The following is a 20,911-nucleotide window of genomic DNA, read 5'->3' on the forward strand; positions in this document are numbered from 1 at the left end:
ATTCATTCTGTCAAAACGGCGGACACCTTACACAATGGTAACATTTGAACCGGATCAGTCACCTAAGGTTTCCGTTTGTTTCAATCAGGGTTCCGTTCATGGGTTCCCCCGACGGAAAGCTCAGACAGAACCCACGAACGGAGCCCTGACACAGATGTGAACGAAGCCTTACATCTATTGTTTTATAAAAAGTCTATATAAGACAATGCAGTGGATTTTTATGCTGCTGTTTATTGAATTAGGTATTAAAAAAACTTCTAACTTTTCTAAAGGAAGAGTTTCTTGTCCAGATCCTGAAGCTGGCTCAAAAAGCCACTATTTGGGTAGATGCTTCGTTGTTTAATAATACATTGGATTGCATCTTCTAGCTGCAAATTTTGATAGAACATTAGATAGGCAATCACAAATGCAGCAGCACGACTCACTCCTTTGGTACAAAAGACTAGAACTTTACCTAAAAAGAGAAATGCGTACACAATATAGTTAAGCATTTGTAAAGATTCCGTTGCCTTAAATGACATTAGGGCTAAGGGTAAATTCACATATGGCGTAATTTTTGCACCAGGAATATATTGAGTTGCATGCAATCTTGTGGACTGCAGCAGTCATTCAACAGTTTAAAATCAATCAGTAGTACTACAAAAATTCTCAGTGCAGCCTAAAGGCCCTATTACAATTATCTGGCAAACGAGCATTCACAGGATGATCGTTCCCGATCATTGTAAACAGGGCAACGATCAGCGGATGAACGAGCTCGTACATCAGCTGATTGTATCGTTTATGCAGCCAAAAATATTATCGTTTTGTAAACAGGGAGATATGCTGCCGACATGATAGATATGTATGGAAACGTAATAATGAGCGCTCGTCCCCATACAAAGCACCTTGTGAAAGGAGAAAACGAGCTCCGGTCAACGTGCTGTCTCATTGATCGGCGCTTGGTTACACGGGCCATGTAAGAGGACAGTGACGTCAGGGGTTCCTCCAGCAGAGGAATCCCCGGCTTAAGCGTCGGCAACGCTCTGGCTGGGGATTCCACTCCTAGAGGGAGCCCCAATGTAGCTATCTACAGTGGTGTGTGTGTGTGTGTGGCACTATCTATAGGAGGTGTGTGTGTGTGTTGTGTGTGTGTGTGTGTGTGTGTGTGTGTGTGTGTGTGTGGCACTATTTACAGAGGGCACTGCTGCATTATCTACAGAGGGCACTGCTGCATTATCTACAGAGGGCACTGTGACATTATCTACAGAGGGCACTGTGGCATTATCTACAGGGGGCACGCGGCATTATCTAACAAGGGGCTGCCAAATCTTGATATTCTTGTGTCTGCCAAATGCTGCCAACTGAGCGGCCAGACTGCATTTAGCGACACAAACTGGAAAACTGGATTGTTAAAATAAGCACGTGGAGTAAACGCGCAAATTTTCATTACGTTTAAACCTAGTGGTATTATTATAGTAATGTAGTATTGTTATAGTAATGTAGTATATTTATAGTAATGTAGTATTATTGTAGTAATGTAGTATTGTTAAAGTAATATAGTATTTTTAGAGTAATGTAGTGTTATTATAGTAGTGTAGTATTATAGTAATAAGTAATATATTATTTTTTAGTACTGTAGTATTATTACAGTAATGTAGTAGTATAGTAATGTAGTAGTATTATTATAGTAATGTAGTATTGTTATAGTAATGTAGTATTATAGTAATGTAGTATTGTTAAAGTAATGTAGTATTATAGTAATGTAGTATTATTATAGTATTGTAGAATTGTTACAGTAATGTAGTATTATAGTAATGTAGTATTGTTATAGTAATGTAGTATTGTTATAGTAATTTAAGTATTGTTATAGTAAAGTAATATTGTTATAGTAATGTAGTATTGTTATAGTAATGTAGTATTATAGTAATGTAGTATTATTATAGTATTATAATATTGTTATAGTAATGTGGTATTATAGGAATGTAGTATTATTATAGTAATGTAGTATTATTATAGTAATGCAGTATTATAGTAATGTAGTATTATAGTAATGTGGTATTGTTATAGTAATGTAGTATTAGAGTCATGTAATATTATTATAGTAATGTAGTATTATTATAGTATTGTAGTATTGTTATAGTAATGTTATAGTAATGCCCTGTGTATAGGATTTATTATTATTATTATAGCAATGTAGTATTGTTATAGTAATGTAGTATTATAGTAATGTAGTATTATTATAGTAATGTAATATTGTTATAGTAATGTAGTATTATAGTAATGTAGTATTGTTATAGTAATGTAGTATTGTTATAGTAATTTAAGTATTGTTATAGTAATGTAGTATTATAGTAATAAAGTATTATAGTAATGTAGTATTATTATAGTATTATAGTATTGTTATAGTAATGTGGTATTATAGGAATGTAGTATTATTATAGTAATGTAGTATTGTTATAGTAATGCAGTATTATAGTAATGTAGTATTATAGTAATGTGGTATTGTTATAGTAATGTAGTATTAGAGTAATGTAATATTATTAGAGTAATGTAGTATTATTATAGTATTGTAGTATTGTTATAGTAATGTGGTATTATAGGAATGTAGTATTATTATAGTACTGTAGTATTATAGTAATGTAGTATTGTTATAGTAATGTAGTATTATAATAATGTATTATTATAGTTATGTAGTATTATTATAGTAATGTAGTATTGTTATAGTAATTGTAGTATTATAGTAATGTAGTATTGTTATAGTAATTGTAGTATTATAGTAATGTAGTATTGTTATAGTAATGTAGTATTATAGTAATGTAGTATTATTATAGTATTGTAGTATTGTTATAGTAATGTGGTATTATAGGAATGTAGTATTATTATAGTAATGTAGTATTATAGTAATATAGTATTGTTATAGTAATGTAGTATTGTTATAGTAATGTAGTATTATAGTAATGTAGTATTAGTATTATAATAATGTATTATTATAGTAATGTAGTATTATTATAGTAATGTAGTATTAGGCTGGGTTCACACGTGGCGGAATTTCACTTAAATTCCGCTGCGGACACTCCGCAGCGTTAATCCGCAGCGGAGCCGTTTGTCCATTGACTTTCACTTTAATTTAGCAGTGTTCGTTTAGACGATCCGTAAAATTCCGCTGCGGAGCATAGGCTGCGGAGCGGAATTTGGTGTCCGCAGCATGCTCTGTCTGTTGCGGAGCAGTGGCGGACTCATGGCGGAATTTCTCCATTGACTTCAATGGAGATTCTAATTTCCGCAATGAAGTCCGCAGCTGTCATGCACATGTTATGTGTGCTGCGGATGCGTCTTGCTTTTTTAACTTGACATTTCTTCATTCTGGCTGGACCTATGTATTTCTAGGTCTACAGCCAGACTGAGGAAGTCAATGGGGCTCCCGTAATGACGGGAGCGTTGCTAGGAGACGTCTGTAAATAGTCACTGTCCAGGGTGCTGAAAGAGTTAAGCGATCGGCAGTAACTGTTTCTGCACCCGGGACAGTGACTACCGATCACAATATAGAGCAACCTGTCAAAAAAATAGAAGTTCATACTTACCGAGAACTCCCTGCTTCTGTCTCCAGTCCGGCCTCCCAGGATGACGTTTCAGTCTAAGTGACGGCTGCAGCCAATCACAGGCCAAGCACAGGCTGCAGCGGTCACATGGACTGGCGCGTCATCCAGGGAGGTCGGGCTGGATGCCGAAAGAGGGACGCGTCACCAAGACAACGGCCGGTAAGTATGAAATTCGTTTAGTTTCACTAGGGAAAGTGCTGTCCCTTCTCTCTATCCTGCACTGATAGAGAGAAGGGAAGTACTTTTCCCGCAGTCCGCAGCAGCTAGTCCGCATCAATTTTCTGCACATTTTGTGCAGATCCGCAGCAGAATCTGCAACGCAGATTCTGTGCGGCATTGATGCGGACAGTTGCGGAGGAAATCCGCCACGTGTGGTCATGCCCTTATAGTAATTTAGTATTGCTATAGTAATGTAGTATTATAGTAATGTAGTATTGTTATAGTAATGTAGTATTGTTATAGTAATTTAAGTATTGTTATAGTAAAGTAGTATTGTTATAGTAAAGTAGTATTGTTATAGTAACGTAGTATTATAGTAATGTAGTATTATTATAGTATTGTTATAGTAATGTGGTATTATAGGAATGTAGTATTATTATAGTAATGTAGTATTATAGTAATGTAGTATTGTTATAGTAATGTAGTATTATAGTAATGTAGTATTGTTATAGTAATGTAGTATTATAGTAATGTAGTATTAGTATTATAGTAATGTATTATTATAGTAATGTAGTATTATTATAGTAATGTAGTATTATAGTAATTTAGTATTGTTAAAGTAATGTAGTATTATAGTAATGTAGTATTGTTATAGTAATGTAATATTGTTATAGTAATTTAAGTATTGTTATAGTAAAGTAGTATTGTTATAGTAATGTAGTATTATAGTAATGTAGTATTGTTATAGTAATGTAGTATTGTTATAGTAATTTAAGTATTGCTATAGTAAAGTAGTATTGTTATAGTAATGTAGTATTATAGTAATGTAGTATTATTATAGCATTGTAGTATTGTTATAGTAATGTGGTATTATAGGAATGTAGTATTATTATAGTATTGTAGTATTGTTATAGTAATGTGGTATTATAGGAATGTAGTATTATTATAGTAATGTAGTATTGTAGTAATGTAGTATTATAGTAATGTAATGTAGTATTGTTATAGTAATGTAGTATTATTATAGTAATGTAGTATTATTATAGTATTGTAGTATTGTTATAGTAATGTGGTATTATAGGAATGTAGTATTATAGTAATGTAGTATTGTTATAGTAATGTAGTATTATAGTAATGTATTATTATAGTTATGTAGTATTATTATAGTAATGTAGTATTGTTATAGTAATTGTAGTATTATAGTAATGTAGTATTGTTATAGTAATTGTAGTATTATAGTAATGTAGTATTGTTATAGTAATGTAGTATTATAGTAATGTAGTATTATTATAGTATTGTAGTATTGTTATAGTAATGTGGTATTATAGTAATGTAGTATTATTATAGTAATATAGTAATGTAGTATTGTTATAGTAATGTAGTATTATAGTAATGTAGTATTGTTATAGTAATGTAGTATTATAGTAATGTAGTATTAGTATTATAGTAATGTAGTATTATAGTAATGTAGTATTATTATAGTAATGTAGTATTATAGTAATTTAGTATTGTTATAGTAAGGTAGTATTATAGTAATGTAGTATTGTTATAGTAATGTAGTATTATAGTAATGTAGTATTAGTATTATAGTAATGTATTATTATAGTAATGTAGTTTTATTATAGTAATGTAGTATTATAGTAATTTAGTATTGTTGTAGTATTGTTATAGTAATGTAGTATTGTTATAGTAATTTAAGTATTGTTATAGTAAAGTAGTATTGTTATAGTAATGTAGTATTATAGTAATGTAGTATTATTATAGTATTGTAGTATTGTTATAGTAATGTGGTATTATAGGAATGTAGTATTATTATAGTATTGTAGTATTGTTATAGTAATGTGGTATTATAGGAATGTAGTATTATTATAGTAATGTAGTATTGTTATAGTAATGTAGTATTATAGTAATGTAGTATTATAGTAATGTAGTATTTTGTTATAGTAATGTAGTATTAGAGTAATGTAGTATTATTATAGTAATGTAGTATTATTATAGTACTGTAGTATTGTTATAGTAATGTGGTATTATAGGAATGTAGTATTATTATAGTACTGTAGTATTATAGTAATGTAGTATTGTTATAGTAATGTAGTATTATAGTAATGTATTATTATAGTTATGTAGTATTAGTATAGTAATGTAGTATTGTTATAGTAATTGTAGTATTATAGTATTGTAGTATTGTTATAGTAATGTGGTATTATAGGAATGTAGTATTATTATAGTAATGTAGTATTATAGTAATGTAGTATTGTTATAGTAATGTAGTATTGTTATTGTAATGCAGTATTATAGTAATGTAGTATTAGTATTATAGAAATGTATTATTAGAGTAATGTAGTATTATTATAGTAATGTAGTATTATAGTAATTTAGTGTTGTTATAGTAATGTAGTATTATAGTAATGTAGTATTATTATAGTAATGTAATATTGTTATAGTAATGTAGTATTATAGTAATGTAATATTGTTATAGTAATTTAAGTATTGTTATAGTAAAGTAGTATTGTTATAGTAAAGTAGTATTGTTATAGTAATGTAGTATTATAGTAATGTAGTATTATTATAGTATTGTAGTATTGTTATAGTAATGTGGTATTATAGGAATGTAGTATTATTATAGTAATGTAGTATTGTTATAGTAATGTAGTATTATAGTAATGTAGTTTTGTTATAGTAATGTAGTATTAGAGTAATGTAGTATTATTATAGTAATGTAGTATTGTTATAGTAATGTATTATTATAGTAATGTAGTATTGTTATAGTAATGTAGTATTATAGTAATGTAGTATTAGTATTATAGTAATGTATTATTATAGTAATGTAGTATTATTATAGTAATGTAGTATTGTTATAGTAATGTAGTATTATAGTAATGTAGTATTATTATAGTATTGTAGTATTGTTATAGTAATGTGGTATTATAGGAATGTAGTATTATTAGGGCATGACCACACATGGCGGAATTCCTCCGCAACTGTCCGCATCAATGCCTCACAGAATCTGCGTTGCAGATTCTGCAGCGGATCTGCACAAAATGTGCAGAAAATTGATGCGGACTGGCCGCTGCGGACTGCAGGAAAAGTGCTTCTCTTCTCCCTATTCAGTGCAGGATAGAGAGAAGGGACAGCACTTTCCCTAGTGAAAGTCAAAGAAATTCATACTTACCGCCCGTTGTCTTGGTGACGCGTCCCTCTTTCGGCATCCAGCCCGACCTCCCTGGATGACGCGCCAGTCCATGTGACCGCTGCAGCCTGTGCTTTGCCTGTGATTGGCTGCAGCCGTCACTTACACTGAAACGTCATCCTGGGAGGCCGGACTGGAGACAGAAACAGGGAGTTCTCGGTAAGTATGAACTTATATGTTTTTTTACAGATACATGTATATTGGGATCGGTAGTCACTGTCCCGGGTGCAGAAACAGTTACTGCCGATCGCTTAACTCTTTCAGCACCCTGGACAGTGACTATTTACTGACGTCTCCTAGCAACGCTCCCGTCATTACGGGAGCCCCATTGACTTCCTCAGTCTGGCTGTAGACCTAGAAATACATAGGTCCAGCCAGAATGAAGAAATGTCAAGTTAAAAAAGCAAGACGTATCCGCAGCACACATAACATGTGCATGACAGCTGCGGACTTCATTGCGGAACTTTGAATCTCCATTGAAGTCAATGGAGAAATTCCGCCATGAGTCCGCCACTGCTCCGCAACAGACAGAGCATGCTGCGGACACCAAATTCCGCTCCGCAGCCTATGCTCCGCAGCGGAATTGTACGCATCGTGTAAACGAACACTGCTAATTTAAAGTGAAAGTCAATGGAGAAACGGCTCCGCTGCGGATTAACGCTGCGGAGTGTCCGCAGCGGAATTTAAGTGGAATTCCGCCATGTGTGAACCCGCCCTTATAGTAATGTAGTATTGTTATAGTAATGTAGTATTATAGTAATGTAGTATTATAGTAATGTAGTATTGTTATAGTAATGTAGTATTATAGTAATGTAGTATTATTATAGTAATGTAGTATTGTTATAGTAATGTGGTATTATATGAATGTAGTATTATTATAGTAATGTAGTATTATAGTAATGTCGTATTGTTATATTAATGTAGTATTATAGTAATGTATTATTATAGTTATGTAGTATTATTATAGTAATGTCGTATTGTTATATTAATGTAGTATTATAGTAATGTATTATTGTAGTTATGTAGTATTATTATAGTAATTGTAGTATTATAGTAATGTAGTATTGTTATAGTAATGTAGTATTATAGTAATGTAGTATTATTATAGTATTGTAGTATTGTTATAGTAATGTGGTATTATAGGAATGTAGTATTTATAGTAATGTAGTATTATAGTAATGTAGTATTAGTATTATAGTAATGTATTATTATAGTAATGTAGTATTATTATAGTAATGTAATATTATTATAGTAATCTAGTATTATAGTTATGTAGTATTGTTATAGTAATGTAGTACTATAGTAATGTAGTATTTATAGTAATGTATTATTATAGTAATGTAGTATTGTTATAGTAATGTAGTATTATAGTAATGTAGTATTAGTATTATAGTAACTTAGTATTATAGTAATGTAGTATTATTATAGTAATGTAGTATTGTTATAGTAATGTGGTATTATAGGAATGTAGTATTTATAGTAATGTATTATTATAGTAATGTAGTATTGTTATAGTAATGTAGTATTATAGTAATGTAGTATTGTTATAGCAATGTAGTATTGTTATAGTAATGTAGTATTGTTATAGTAATGTAGTATTATAGTAATGTATTATTATTATAGTAATGTAGTATCGTTATAGTAATGTAGTATTATAGTAATGTAGTATTATTAAAGTAATGTAGTATTAATATAGTAATGTAGTATTGTTATAGTAATGTAGTATTATTATAGTAATGTAGTATTGTTATAGTAATGTAGTATTATAGTAATGTAGTATTATTATACAAATGTAGTATTGTTATAGCAATGTAGTATTATAGTAATGTATTATTATTATAGTAATGTAGTATCGTTATAGTAATGTAGTATTATAGTAATGTAGTATTATTAAAGTAATGTAGTATTAATATAGTAATGTAGTATTGTTATAGTAATGTAGTATTATAGTAATGTCATATTATTATAGTAATGTGGTATTATAGGAATGTAGTATTGTTATAATAATTGTAGTATTATAGTAATGTAGTATTGTTATAGTAATGTAGTATTATAGTAATGTAGTATTATTATAGTATTGTAGTATTGTTATAGTAATGTGGTATTATAGGAATGTAGTATTATTATAGTAATGTAGTATTATAGTAATGTAGTATTGTTATAGTAATGTAGTATTATAGTAATGTAGTATTGTTATAGTAATGTAGTATTATAGTAATGTAGTATTGTTATAGTAATGTAGTATTATAGTAATTTAGTATTGTTATAGTAATGTGGTATTATAGGAATGTAGTATTATTATAGTTCTTTAGTATTATTATAGTATTGTAGTATTGTTATAGTAATGTGGTATTATAGGAATGTAGTATTATTATAGTAATGTAGTATTGTTATAGTAATGTAGTATTATAGTAATGTAGTATTATAGTAATGTAGTATTGTTATAGTAATGTAGTATTAGAGTAATGTAGTATTATTATAGTAATGTAGTATTGTTATAGTAATGTGGTATTATAGGAATGTAGTATTATTATAGTAATGTAGTATTATAGTAATGTCGTATTGTTATATTAATGTAGTATTATAGTAATGTATTATTATAGTTATGTAGTATTATTATAGTAATGTCGTATTGTTATATTAATGTAGTATTATAGTAATGTATTATTATAGTTATGTAGTATTATTATAGTAATGTAGTATTGTTATAGTAATTGTAGTATTATAGTAATGTAGTATTGTTATAGTAATGTAGTATTATAGTAATGTAGTATTATTATAGTATTGTAGTATTGTTATAGTAATGTGGTATTATAGGAATGTAGTATTTATAGTAATGTAGTATTATAGTAATGTAGTATTGTTATAGTAATGTAGTATTATAGTAATGTAGTATTAGTATTATAGTAATGTATTATTATAGTAATGTAGTATTATTATAGTAATGTAGTATTGTTATAGTAACGTAGTATTATAGTAATGTAGTATTGTTATAGTAATGTAGTACTATAGTAATGTAGTATTTATAGTAATGTATTATTATAGTAATGTAGTATTGTTATAGTAATGTAGTATTATAGTAATGTAGTATTAGTATTATAGTAACGTAGTATTATAGTAATGTAGTATTATTATAGTAATGTAGTATTGTTATAGTAATGTGGTATTATAGGAATGTAGTATTTATAGTAATGTATTATTATAGTAATGTAGTATTGTTATAGCAATGTAGTATTGTTATAGTAATGTAGTATTGTTATAGTAATGTAGTATTATAGTAATGTAGTATTATTATACTAATGTAGTATTGTTATAGTAATGTAGTATTGTTATAGTAATGTAGTATTGTTATAGCAATGTAGTATTATAGTAATGTATTATTATTATAGTAATGTAGTATCGTTATAGTAATGTAGTATTATTAAAGTAATGTAGTATTAATATAGTAATGTAGTATTGTTATAGTAATGTAGTATTATAGTAATGTCATATTATTATAGTAATGTGGTATTATAGGAATGTAGTATTATTATAGTAATGTAGTATTATAGTAATGTAGTATTGTTATAGCAATGTAGTATTATAGTAATGTAGTATTATACAGGGTGGGCCATTTATATGGATACACCTAAATAAAATGGGAATGGTTGGTGATATTAACTTCCTGTTTGTGGCACATTAGTATATGGGAGGGGGGAAACTTTTCAAGCTGGGTGTTGACCATGGCGGCCATTTTGAAGTTGGCCATTTTGTATCCAACTTTAGTTTTTTCAATGGGAAGAGGGTCATGTGACACATCAAACTTATCGAGAATTTCACAAGAAAAACAATGGTGTGCTTGGTTTTAACGTTACTTTATTCTTTCATGAGTTATTTACAAGCTTCTCTTTGTTTACAGCCATTGACATGTCGCAGAGGTTAACACGTGAGGCGCGGATAGAAATTGTGTTGATGTCTGGTGAACGCAGTACCCGGGTCATTGCAGCAGATTTCAATGCAAGACACCCTACGAGACCACCCATCTCCCATGCTACAGTTTGCAAACTGCTTGCCAAGTTTCGTGAAACTGGTTCAATGTTGGATTTGCCCAAATGAGGACGCATGAAAACTGTCACTAATGAAGAAACATCAGTGGCTGTCCTAGCTTCATTCAAAAAGAGCCCACAGCGTAGCACTCGAGGCATTTCACTGGAGAGTGGAATCAGTCGAACATCCCTTCGGCAGATATTAGCTACTCACAAATGGCACCCTTACAAACTCCAGCTGCTGCAGCATCTCAACGAGGATGACCCAGATCGGCGCACTGAATTTGCAGAATGGGCAAAACAAAAATTGGAACAGGACCCTCAGTTTACACAGAACATTTTGTTCAGTGATGAGGCAAACTTTTATGTGAATGGTGAAGTTAACAAACAAAACCACAGTTATTGGTCTGACACTAACCCACATTGGCTAGATCCCTCCAAGACTGTTGGAACACAAAAATTGATGGTATGGTGTGGTATATGGGGTACAAAGATAGTGGGGCCATTCTTCATCAATGGAATCCTCAAGGCCACGGGATATCTGAAATTGCTACACGATGATGTGTTTCCCTCTTTATGCACTGAAGCTGGCACGTTCCCTGAGTTTTTCCAGCAAGATGGTGCACCACCACATGGGTGTCAGGTCCGAGCATTCCTAGATTAACAGTTTCCTGGAAAGTGGATTGGTCGTCGTGGGCCAGTTGAATGGCCCCCTAGGTCTCCCGATCTGACCCCCTTAGACTTTTATCTTTGGGGTCATCTGAAGGCAATTGTCTATACTGTGAAGATACGAGATGTGCAGCAACTGAAACTACGGATGCTGGAAGCCTGTGCTGGCATTTCTTCTGCGGTGTTGCTATCAGTGTGTGAAGAGTGGGAGAAGAGGGTTGCATTGACAATCCAACACAATGGGCAGCACTTTGAACACATTTTATAAGTGGTCAGAAGCTTGTAAATAACTCATGAAAGAATAAAGTAACGTTAAAACCAAGCACACCATTGTTTTTCTTGTGAAATTCTCGATGAGTTTGATGTGTCACATGACCCTCTTCCCATTGAAAAAACTAAAGTTGGATACTAATGTGCCACAAACAGGAAGTTAATATCACCAACCATTCCCATTTTATTTAGGTGTATCCATATAAATGGCCCACCCTGTAGTAATGTAGTATTGTTATAGTAATGTAGTATTATAGTAATGTAGTATTGTTATAGTAATGTAGTAATATAGTGTTATAGTAGTTAGAATAACTATTTGATTACCAATAATTTTGTATTGTATCAAATTTGAAAGTAATGCGGCCCGTCAACTTCACATTTTTCTATGTGCGGCCCATTTACCCGGCCGAGTTTGAGACCCCTGGTCTAAGGCCTTATGCACACAACTATATTGCAACTGCAAGTTTTGCGGAGCCATAAAAGAGCACCCAAAGAGGTGCATGAGTCCCTAGTGTACCTCCTAAATGTCTCTGACTTTATACAGATATTTTTTCTTTTATGTGATTTTTCTGTGTGGAAAAAAATGGTAGCATGCCATATTATGGAGGTATTCTCCCCTTGAAGCATTGCTTCTAGTAAAGAATATCTGACAAACGGCACTAGGCAGAGCATTATACGACCACACATGTAGTGCCTGTGGTCTTTAAGTCATTACAGGTTTGGAGGTTATAACATTTCTTTTACAACGATAGAAAATTAAATGTATTTTTTTTTTTATTGTGGCTTACCGGAGAATGAAACTCCCTGCTCAATGAACATGGCTCCAGGCTGCAAAAGAGGAGTAATGTTAAAAGAGGGGTCATCGAGCACCTTGAATCCCAGATATTTGATGTCTGTTCCGCTGTAGGTCTTCGATGTTACATGATTCTGCTCATCACCCTCAGCTGCATTAAGAACATGACTGATGTGCAAGTTGTTCAGGAGCTTCAAGTTTCCAGCAACAGTTCTAAAAATAATAAGACAATTAAAAGTACTGTTCAGTTAGGAGTGCCCGTATTATAGTAAGAGAATAGTAAGCTATTAGTATTCAGATGTAACCAGTTACCTAAAAAAAAAATATAAACACTCATGTATCTGACATGCCTAGGCCAAAAAGATTAGCAAGCAAATATTTTGGGATGCTTAAAATTTAACTAAAACGTTCAACAAACTTCTGACATGTCATAGTGACATGTCAGAAGTTCTGATTGGCGGGGTCCAAGCACTCAGACCCCCACCAATCGGTAAAACGAAGCGCTCGTGTGAGCGCTCAGCCGCTTCGTTCCTGTTCGGCTTTTCCCGAAAAGCCGATGTAGCGGAGTACGGGCTCATAGACTTTCTATTGAGTCTGTACACGATACATTGACTTACGGAAAAAGCCAAACAGAAACGTAGCGGCTGAACACTCACACGAGCACTTCTGTCGCTTCGTTTTAGCGATTGATGGGGGTCTCAGTGCTTGAACCCCCTTCAATCAAAGCTTCTGACATGTCACTATGACAAGTCAGAAGTTTTAACGTTTAGTTAACCTTTAAAGTGTAGCTAAACGTTTGACAAACTTATGACATGTCATAGTGACATGTCAGAAGTTTGGATTGGTGAGGGTCCGAGCACTGAGACCCCACCAATCGCTAGAACGAAGCAGCTGAAGCGCTCGTGTGAGCTCTCAGACGCTTCGTGTCTGTTTGGCTTTTTTCCGGAAAGCCGATGTATCGGTGTACTGGCTCATAGACTTTCTATGAGCCCGTACACCGATACATTTATTTCCGGAAAAAGCCGAACAGACACAAAGCGGCTAAGCACTCACACGAGCGCTTCAGCTGCTTCGTTCTAGCGATTGGTGGGGGTCTCAGTGCTCGGACCCTCACCAATCCAAACTTCTGACATGTCACTATGACATGTCATAAGTTTGTCAAACGTTTAGCTACACTTGAACTGTTTTCTTATATGTGCCATTATTCTAGGATCCTTAAAGTTAGGCCTTATTCACACGACCGTTGCCTACGTCTGTGTGATGGCCGTTAAAACAATGGCCGTCACACGGACCTATGCAATTCAATGGGCCATTAAGACATGCAATGTTTTTAACGCAGCGTGTTTCCGTTGCGTGAAACTCACTGCATGTCCTCAGGGCTGGCCTTAGGGGTGTGCGACATTTGCCTTCGCACAGGGCGCTTCACTCCAGCAGGTGGAAGGGGACGCTGCACTGGCTCCCTTCCCCTACTTGTTTCAGAAGCGCCCGGGCCTGGCGACTCAGCAGTCGCCTTTCTGCCCGTGCGCTTCTTCACTTAGTGGCCGTCACTACCGCTGTAGCAGCCATAGCGGCTGCTAGCGGCGACACCGGCCATGAGAGCAGTGGCGCCCACTAGCAGCTGCTGCGGCTGCTACAGCGGTAGCGATGGCACTATAGCGGAGTAGGGAGGTAACATCAGGGGAAACTCCTGCAGCGGAATCCCCGTCAACAGCGTTGCAGACTCTGTGATCAGGGATTCCACTCCAGGAAAAGCCAATGACGTCATTGTCCATAAATGGACACAGACGACAGGAGCTTCTCCTGGAGTGGAATCCCCGGTCACAACGTCGGCAACGCTGTGGACGGGGATTCCGCTGCAGGAGCTTCCCCTGATGTCCCTGTCCATAAATGGACAGAGACATCAAGGAGAACTCTAGGAGCATGGTCCCCGGCCACACGGGGATTCCGCTCCTTCAGAAAGCTACAGTGGCGCTATCTACAAGGGGGCTGTGGGCTGTGTGGCACTACCTACAAGGGGGCTGTGGGCTGTGTGCCACTGCCTACCAGGGGGCTGTGGGCTATGTGCCACTACCTACCAGGGGGCTGTGGGCTGTGTGGCACTACCAACCAGGGGGATGTGGGCTGTGTGGCACTACCAACCAAGGGGATGTGGGCTGTGTGGCACTACCAACCAGGGGGCTGTGGGCTGCATGGCACTACCAACCAGGGAGCTGTGTGGCACTACCAACCAGGGGGCTGTGGGCTGTGTGGCACTACCAACCAGGGGGCTGTGGGCTGTGTGGCACTACCAACCAGGGGGCTGTGGGCTGTGTGGCACTACCAACCAGGGGGCTGTGGGCTGTGTGGCACTACCAACCAGGGGGCTCTGTGGCACTACCAACCGGGGGATGTGTGGTACTATCAACCGGGGGGCTGTGGGCTGTGTGGCGCTACCAACCAGGGGGCTGTGTGGCTCTATCAACCAGGGGGCTGTGTGGCGTTACCAACCAGGGGGCTGTATGGCGCTACCAACCAGGGGGCTGTATGGCGCTACCAACCAGGGGGCTGTGTGGTACTATGAACCAGGGGGGCTGTGTGGCGCTCCCTACCAGTGGGCTGCGTGGCGCTCCCTACCAGTGGGCTGCGTGGCGCTCCCTACAAGGGGGCTGTGTGGCGCTACCTACAAGGGGGCTGTGTGGTGCTACCAACAAGGAGCCGTGTGGTGCTACCTACAAGGGGCTGTGTGGCGCTACCTACAAGGGGCTGTGTGGTGCTACCTACAGGGGGAATCTGTGAGTGGTGGGCAGATGGTCATTTCACTGTGAGTGGGGGGCAGATGGTCATTTTACTGTGAGTGGGGGGCTGATGGTAATTTTACTGTGAGTAGCGGGCTGATGGTCAATTTACTGTGAGTGGGGGGCTGATGGTCTTCAAGTGGTTTCCGCCTCTGACCTCCAATTGAAATTAATAGGAGGCAGAAAATGCCTGTGGCGCCCGTTTGGAGCTTTTTTGCCTGCGTCTTTTTCATTAGCTTCGACGGCTTTAAAAAAAACACAAAACAAATGTCAAACAACGCTGTCAGTTCCTGAAGGAATTATGATGCAGATTCTTTTGCCTTACAAAAAACGTGTGTAAACAGACCCTAAGAGTGTAGCGCTTTTTTTTTTAGCCGTTTTCGGTCTTTCTCTAAACAATTTTGGTAGTGGTGCCCTGAGGAAATTTTATTTTTCCAGTGCTGCCTCGAGTCCGAAAAGGTTGGGAAACTCTGTATGAGGCTACAGGATCCCGTCGTGGAGCAGCTCAGTTCGTCATGGGAACGGGGCCTAGGTGAGTACAATTTTTGTTTTTGTTTGGGGGCACTCTCTACAAGTGGGAGGTGGGGGACTGTATTGCACTGTCTACAAGGGGGAGGTGTGGGGGGCTGTATGGCACAATCTACAAGGAGGATGTGGGGGATTATGGCACTGTCTACAGGGAGACTGTATGGCAAAATCTGCAGGGGGCACTATACTATAAAGGGGCCACTAAGCGGACATTAAACTGTGTAGGGGTACTACAGGTGGCATAATACTGTGGGCACAATTGAAGGACAAACTACTGTGTCCTTGAAGGGGTTGTAATATATTATATTATTATTATTATTATTATTATTATACTGTATGGGGGCACTAAAGGGGCATTATAATTTTTATATGGGGCATTCTTTTTAATGATGGGGGTGGGGCGCTGAAAGATAATTTTGCACAGGGCGCCATCTATCCTAAGGCCGGCCCTGCATGTCCTACTCTTGTGCATCTTTTGCGCATTACGCACCCATTGAACTCAAAGGGTGAGCGAAAATCACGGACAGCATACGGACACACATTCATGTGCTGTCCTTGATTCACGCACAAGTTCATAAGAAATGAAGAGAAATATGTACATAAAGACATCAACAACTGATGCCACACGGAACACACACGGATGCCACATGGAACTGCAACGCATGACAAACGTGTCCATTTTTTGCGGATGCAAAATCGACACGCTCGTGTGAATAAGGCGTAAGTATGTCATTGTTTTACAACCATTAGAATTCATATACTATTACACAATTTCCAAGTGTTTGTTTACTCAAATCGTTTGGTAAAATGTGCTTCTCCAAGACTTCAGTTTCATGCATCACATGTCATAGACTTCAATTATTTGACTATTTATTTATTTGACTATGTATTTGAGATCTTGTTTTAAAAGTATAATCATGTCAAATGCTTCTAATGACAAATCAAAAATAAATCTTTTACTTACTTATCCCCAAGGAACACATTGCTCAAGATTTGATCCATGTGGTTTTTTGGAATTTGTGGTTGGCCTAGTAATTTTTGCAGTTTGATTACAGAGTATTGCGGTCCACAATGCTCATCCTTGATGTAAAGTTCTTTTTCTTGATACTTTGATTTGCAAGTCCTGAGATATATATCTATTTCCTCACGGCTGCAAACAGACCTTCTGTTGGCGGTGCTGTCAAAACTGGAAGGAGGCAACATGGGATGGAGATATTCAAAGTATTGAATTAAAAGGCTTCACAGTATATAGACTTTTTCTCAGAATGTATGTAGAGTGGTTACTAGCAGCAAATAAGACATTTCATCTACGAATTGTTCTACTTTTTTTTTTCTTTTATATTATTTTCTATATTATTTCTAGGGGGTACTGGGGCCTTATCTCCAGCGCGCTCTGTGGCACTATACCTAGGGGCACTAAATCCGAGGGGCACTGTGAGTAGCACTATCTTCAGGGGGCACTCCCTGGCCCTTTATCAGGGAACACTTTGTGTGGCACTATCTACAGAGGACACATTGAATGGCAGTATATTGAGAGGCACAGCGTGTGTCTGACAGTTTCTAAAGAGGGCACTGTGTGTGGCACTATCTACAGGGGACGCAGTAAGTGGCGATATATTCAGGGGCAAGGCATGTGTGTGGTGCTTTAGTTAACAGTGTGTGACATGGTTGTATTTAGGGGCACAGTATATGTTACTATTATGTTCAGGGGTACAGTGTGTGGCACCATGAGGATTTTGTGTTAGTTTATAGGTGCGAATGTATTGGAAAAGTGAGTAAACTAATGCAACTGAGCAGCAAACTGCAGAAATCAGTTGCGGCTTTTAGAAGTCTCAATGGAGGTCTGGCTCCGATGTAGAAGAAAAGAGAAAAAGAACGAGTAGAATATGAGAAGACGTCACGTGTAAGTCACTGAATGTAAATGTTTATTCTACCTCTGACTGTATGAGGTATTCAGTGTATATTCTGCTGGAAGATGATGGGTGATATTCTTTTTCGTGAAACAGCAACTCCCAGCATATCCTTAGGCCATACTGGGAGCTCCAGTGTAACGCCGCACAAATTTTTATGGCAGGCATAAACCTAACATTTGCAAATAATCTCTATACTGAGCTGTATTTGTGCTAGTACCATATAAGTATGTATGTGTGTCTATATATACACTGTATGTATGTATATATATATATATATATATATATATATATATATATATATATATATGTACTGAGCTTGGTTCTGGTAGTATATGTATGTACTGAGCTTTATTCTGAACGTAGTATATGTATGTACTGAGCTGGTTCTGGTAGTATATGTATGTACTGAGCTTTATTCTGGTGCTGCATATATGTACTGAGCTTGGTTCTAGTACTATATTCATGTTCTGAGCTTGGTTTTGGTACTATACGTACTGAACTTGGCTCTGGGTATGTATGTATGTAGTATGTATGTATGTACTGAGCTTAGTTCTGGTGCTGTATTTATGTACTGATGCTTTGTTCTGATGCTGTATTTATGTACTAAGCTTTGTTCTGGTGCTGTATTTATGTACTGAGCTTGGGTGATATCACCTGAATGTTCATTGTACATATGAACGTATTCCGTGTATGTTCTGCAGGGAGATGATGGGTGATATCATTATTTTTGTGTGAAACAGCAATTCCCAGAATATCGCTGTACAAACTTATATGGCAGGGACTAGCCTAACTTTGCAAATGATCTCTGTACTGAGCTGCGTTTGTGCTAGTACTATATATGTATATGTGTGTGTGTGTGTGTGTGTGTGTGTGTGTGTGTGTGTGTGTGTGTGTTTTGTTCTGGTACTATAATTATGAACTTAGTCTTGTTCTGGCGCTGTATTTATGTACTGAGCTTGGTTCTGGGGCTGTATATCTGTGCTGAGCTTGGTTCTGGTACTATATTTATGAAAATAGCCTTATTCTGGTGCTATATTTACATACTGAGCGTGGTTCTGGTGCTGTATATCTATGTACTAAGCTTGGTTTTGGTACTATATGTACTGAGCTTGGTTCTGGTGCTGTATATGTGTGCTGAGCTTAGTTCTTGTGCTGTATTTATGTACTAAGTTTAATTCCTGTGCTGTATTCTTGTACTGAGATTGGTTCTGGTGCTGTATTTGCGTACAGAGCTTGCTTCTGGTGTATTTATGTACTAAGCACACTTAGGGTACTGAATGTGCACATATAGGTCCATACATGTAACGTCCACAGCCGCAGACCATCTTTCTTACCTCCCCCCGACAGCTGCGGTTATGGACAAGTGAGTGCCGAGTGGCGCTAATTCCTGTAGGGTGCTTGCGCCCGGCCTTAAAGGGCCAGTGCACCCACATAAGGAAAATCTGTAGTTAGCCCATGATCACCCTGGACTATAAAAAGGGCTCTGCCCTTTCATTCATTGCCTGAGCATTGTTATGTTTACCCATGGTAGTCTTAGCAAATGGTTCCTTAGTGTTATCCTGTTCCCGTTGTTCCCGTGCCCTGCTACCTTTATCCTATATCCCGTGCTACATCTGTTCCTGTGCCTTAACCTGTTGGAGTCGTGTTGTGCCACCGTTCATGCCTGCTGATATACACCACGTCTGGTGTCTACAAGTTCATCTGTGCCGAGCCTCCATTACTGTCTGGACTATTAAAGGTACTCTTGTACTAGGACTGTTGTTTGGCCAGCTGCTACTCCGCTATGGCGGTGGGGCCTAGTGGGTCCACATACCCACGGATCGTGACAATATATAATGGGTCAGTTTATTATAATAACTGTGGGTACGTATGTATGCTTTATATACATAGTGGGGCAATCCAGTTAAACATTCTAGACAGGGAGCCATACAAACTTGGAAAGTTTCTAGGATACATACAAAAATATTAATTTAGATTTGACATTAATATATAGTGTATTTGAAATATTGCAATTGTTTTATTTGATTATTCGAAATGTAATCATTTTCCAAGGAGCAACACACCACAACAGCCCCGCTTGGTCCTGTCTATCTTTGTCAGCAAATTAGAAAACCTGTTGTTAAAAATTTTAATCCCACCCCTGATTAAGGAGTTTCTCAAAACATGCTTTATGCATTATAATATATTTGATATATTTAAGGATGTTTCCACCCTTAATTGTGGTTAAAAATGTTACTTACTTGTGTTCTAGTGACCCATTGCACCAGATCTGTTTTCTGAGATTTCCGGAAGTTTGTGTTTGAGCTAGCAGTCTCTGAAGGTTGACCACTGAGGGTCGCTGTGTTAATGAAGTTTGCTCATCCTTGATGCCACATTCGTTATCTTCATGTGTTGATTTGGATGTTCTTTCATTTGGGTCTATCTTCTCAGTGCTGCGAAAAAGTCTTCTACTGAATGAGCTGAGAAAACTGGATGTGGACATTCTGGTGTGGCGAATTAAAGCCAATCGATTTAACCTGTACTTCACTTAAAAAGATGTTGAACATGATGAGCCTGTGATAGACTAATTGTTCTACGATTTTTGCCAAAATAGTAAAAGTACCGGATAGTCACTACATCGCTGGGTTACCACGGACTGGATAGTGATCCCTAGTAAGCATTGCACTTATTGGTGGACAGAACCGTGGCCCTATACCAATGAGTCATTTACTGTAGCGGACTATACTGCTGGACCAACTTGGCCCAAAAATAACCAGATGATATTATTTTCTCTTATTCAACTATCATTTATACCTGTAGGACAACTGATGTAACCATAATTACACAGGAAATAATTTACACAGTCTTTATGGTACCATCTTGAAATGCATTTGTTTTCCAAGCTATTGAAGGAAAATTTAATTATTTTGTAGTGTTTCATATCAAACTTTTATGTAGTTTATTGGAGCGGGCTTACCCAACATTCCTAAATTTAGGAATGACAGTAGTACGTCTGGCGGTGTGGGGCTGCTCAGC

General features: G+C 36.3%; 1 protein-coding gene across 1 annotated transcript in view; it reads right to left on the minus strand.

Annotated features, from left to right (window-relative positions):
* Positions 1-211: 211 nt before the first annotated feature.
* LOC142663988 (dual specificity protein phosphatase 13A-like) overlaps positions 212-20,911 on the minus strand; it is a 30,167-nt gene continuing 9,467 nt past the window's right edge. Inside the window, exons 2-5 of the mRNA XM_075842850.1 lie at positions 20,137-20,422; positions 16,948-17,169; positions 12,677-12,894; positions 212-454 (exon numbers count right to left, since the gene is read on the minus strand). Coding sequence (XP_075698965.1) covers positions 267-454; positions 12,677-12,894; positions 16,948-17,169; positions 20,137-20,378 — 870 coding nt within the window. The 5' untranslated portion in view covers positions 20,379-20,422 and the 3' untranslated portion in view covers positions 212-266. The remainder of the gene's footprint in view (positions 455-12,676; positions 12,895-16,947; positions 17,170-20,136; positions 20,423-20,911) is intronic.

The sequence above is a fragment of the Rhinoderma darwinii genome, chromosome 11 (assembly GCF_050947455.1).
Source record: "Rhinoderma darwinii isolate aRhiDar2 chromosome 11, aRhiDar2.hap1, whole genome shotgun sequence".
Taxonomy (NCBI): Eukaryota; Metazoa; Chordata; class Amphibia; order Anura; family Rhinodermatidae; genus Rhinoderma; species Rhinoderma darwinii.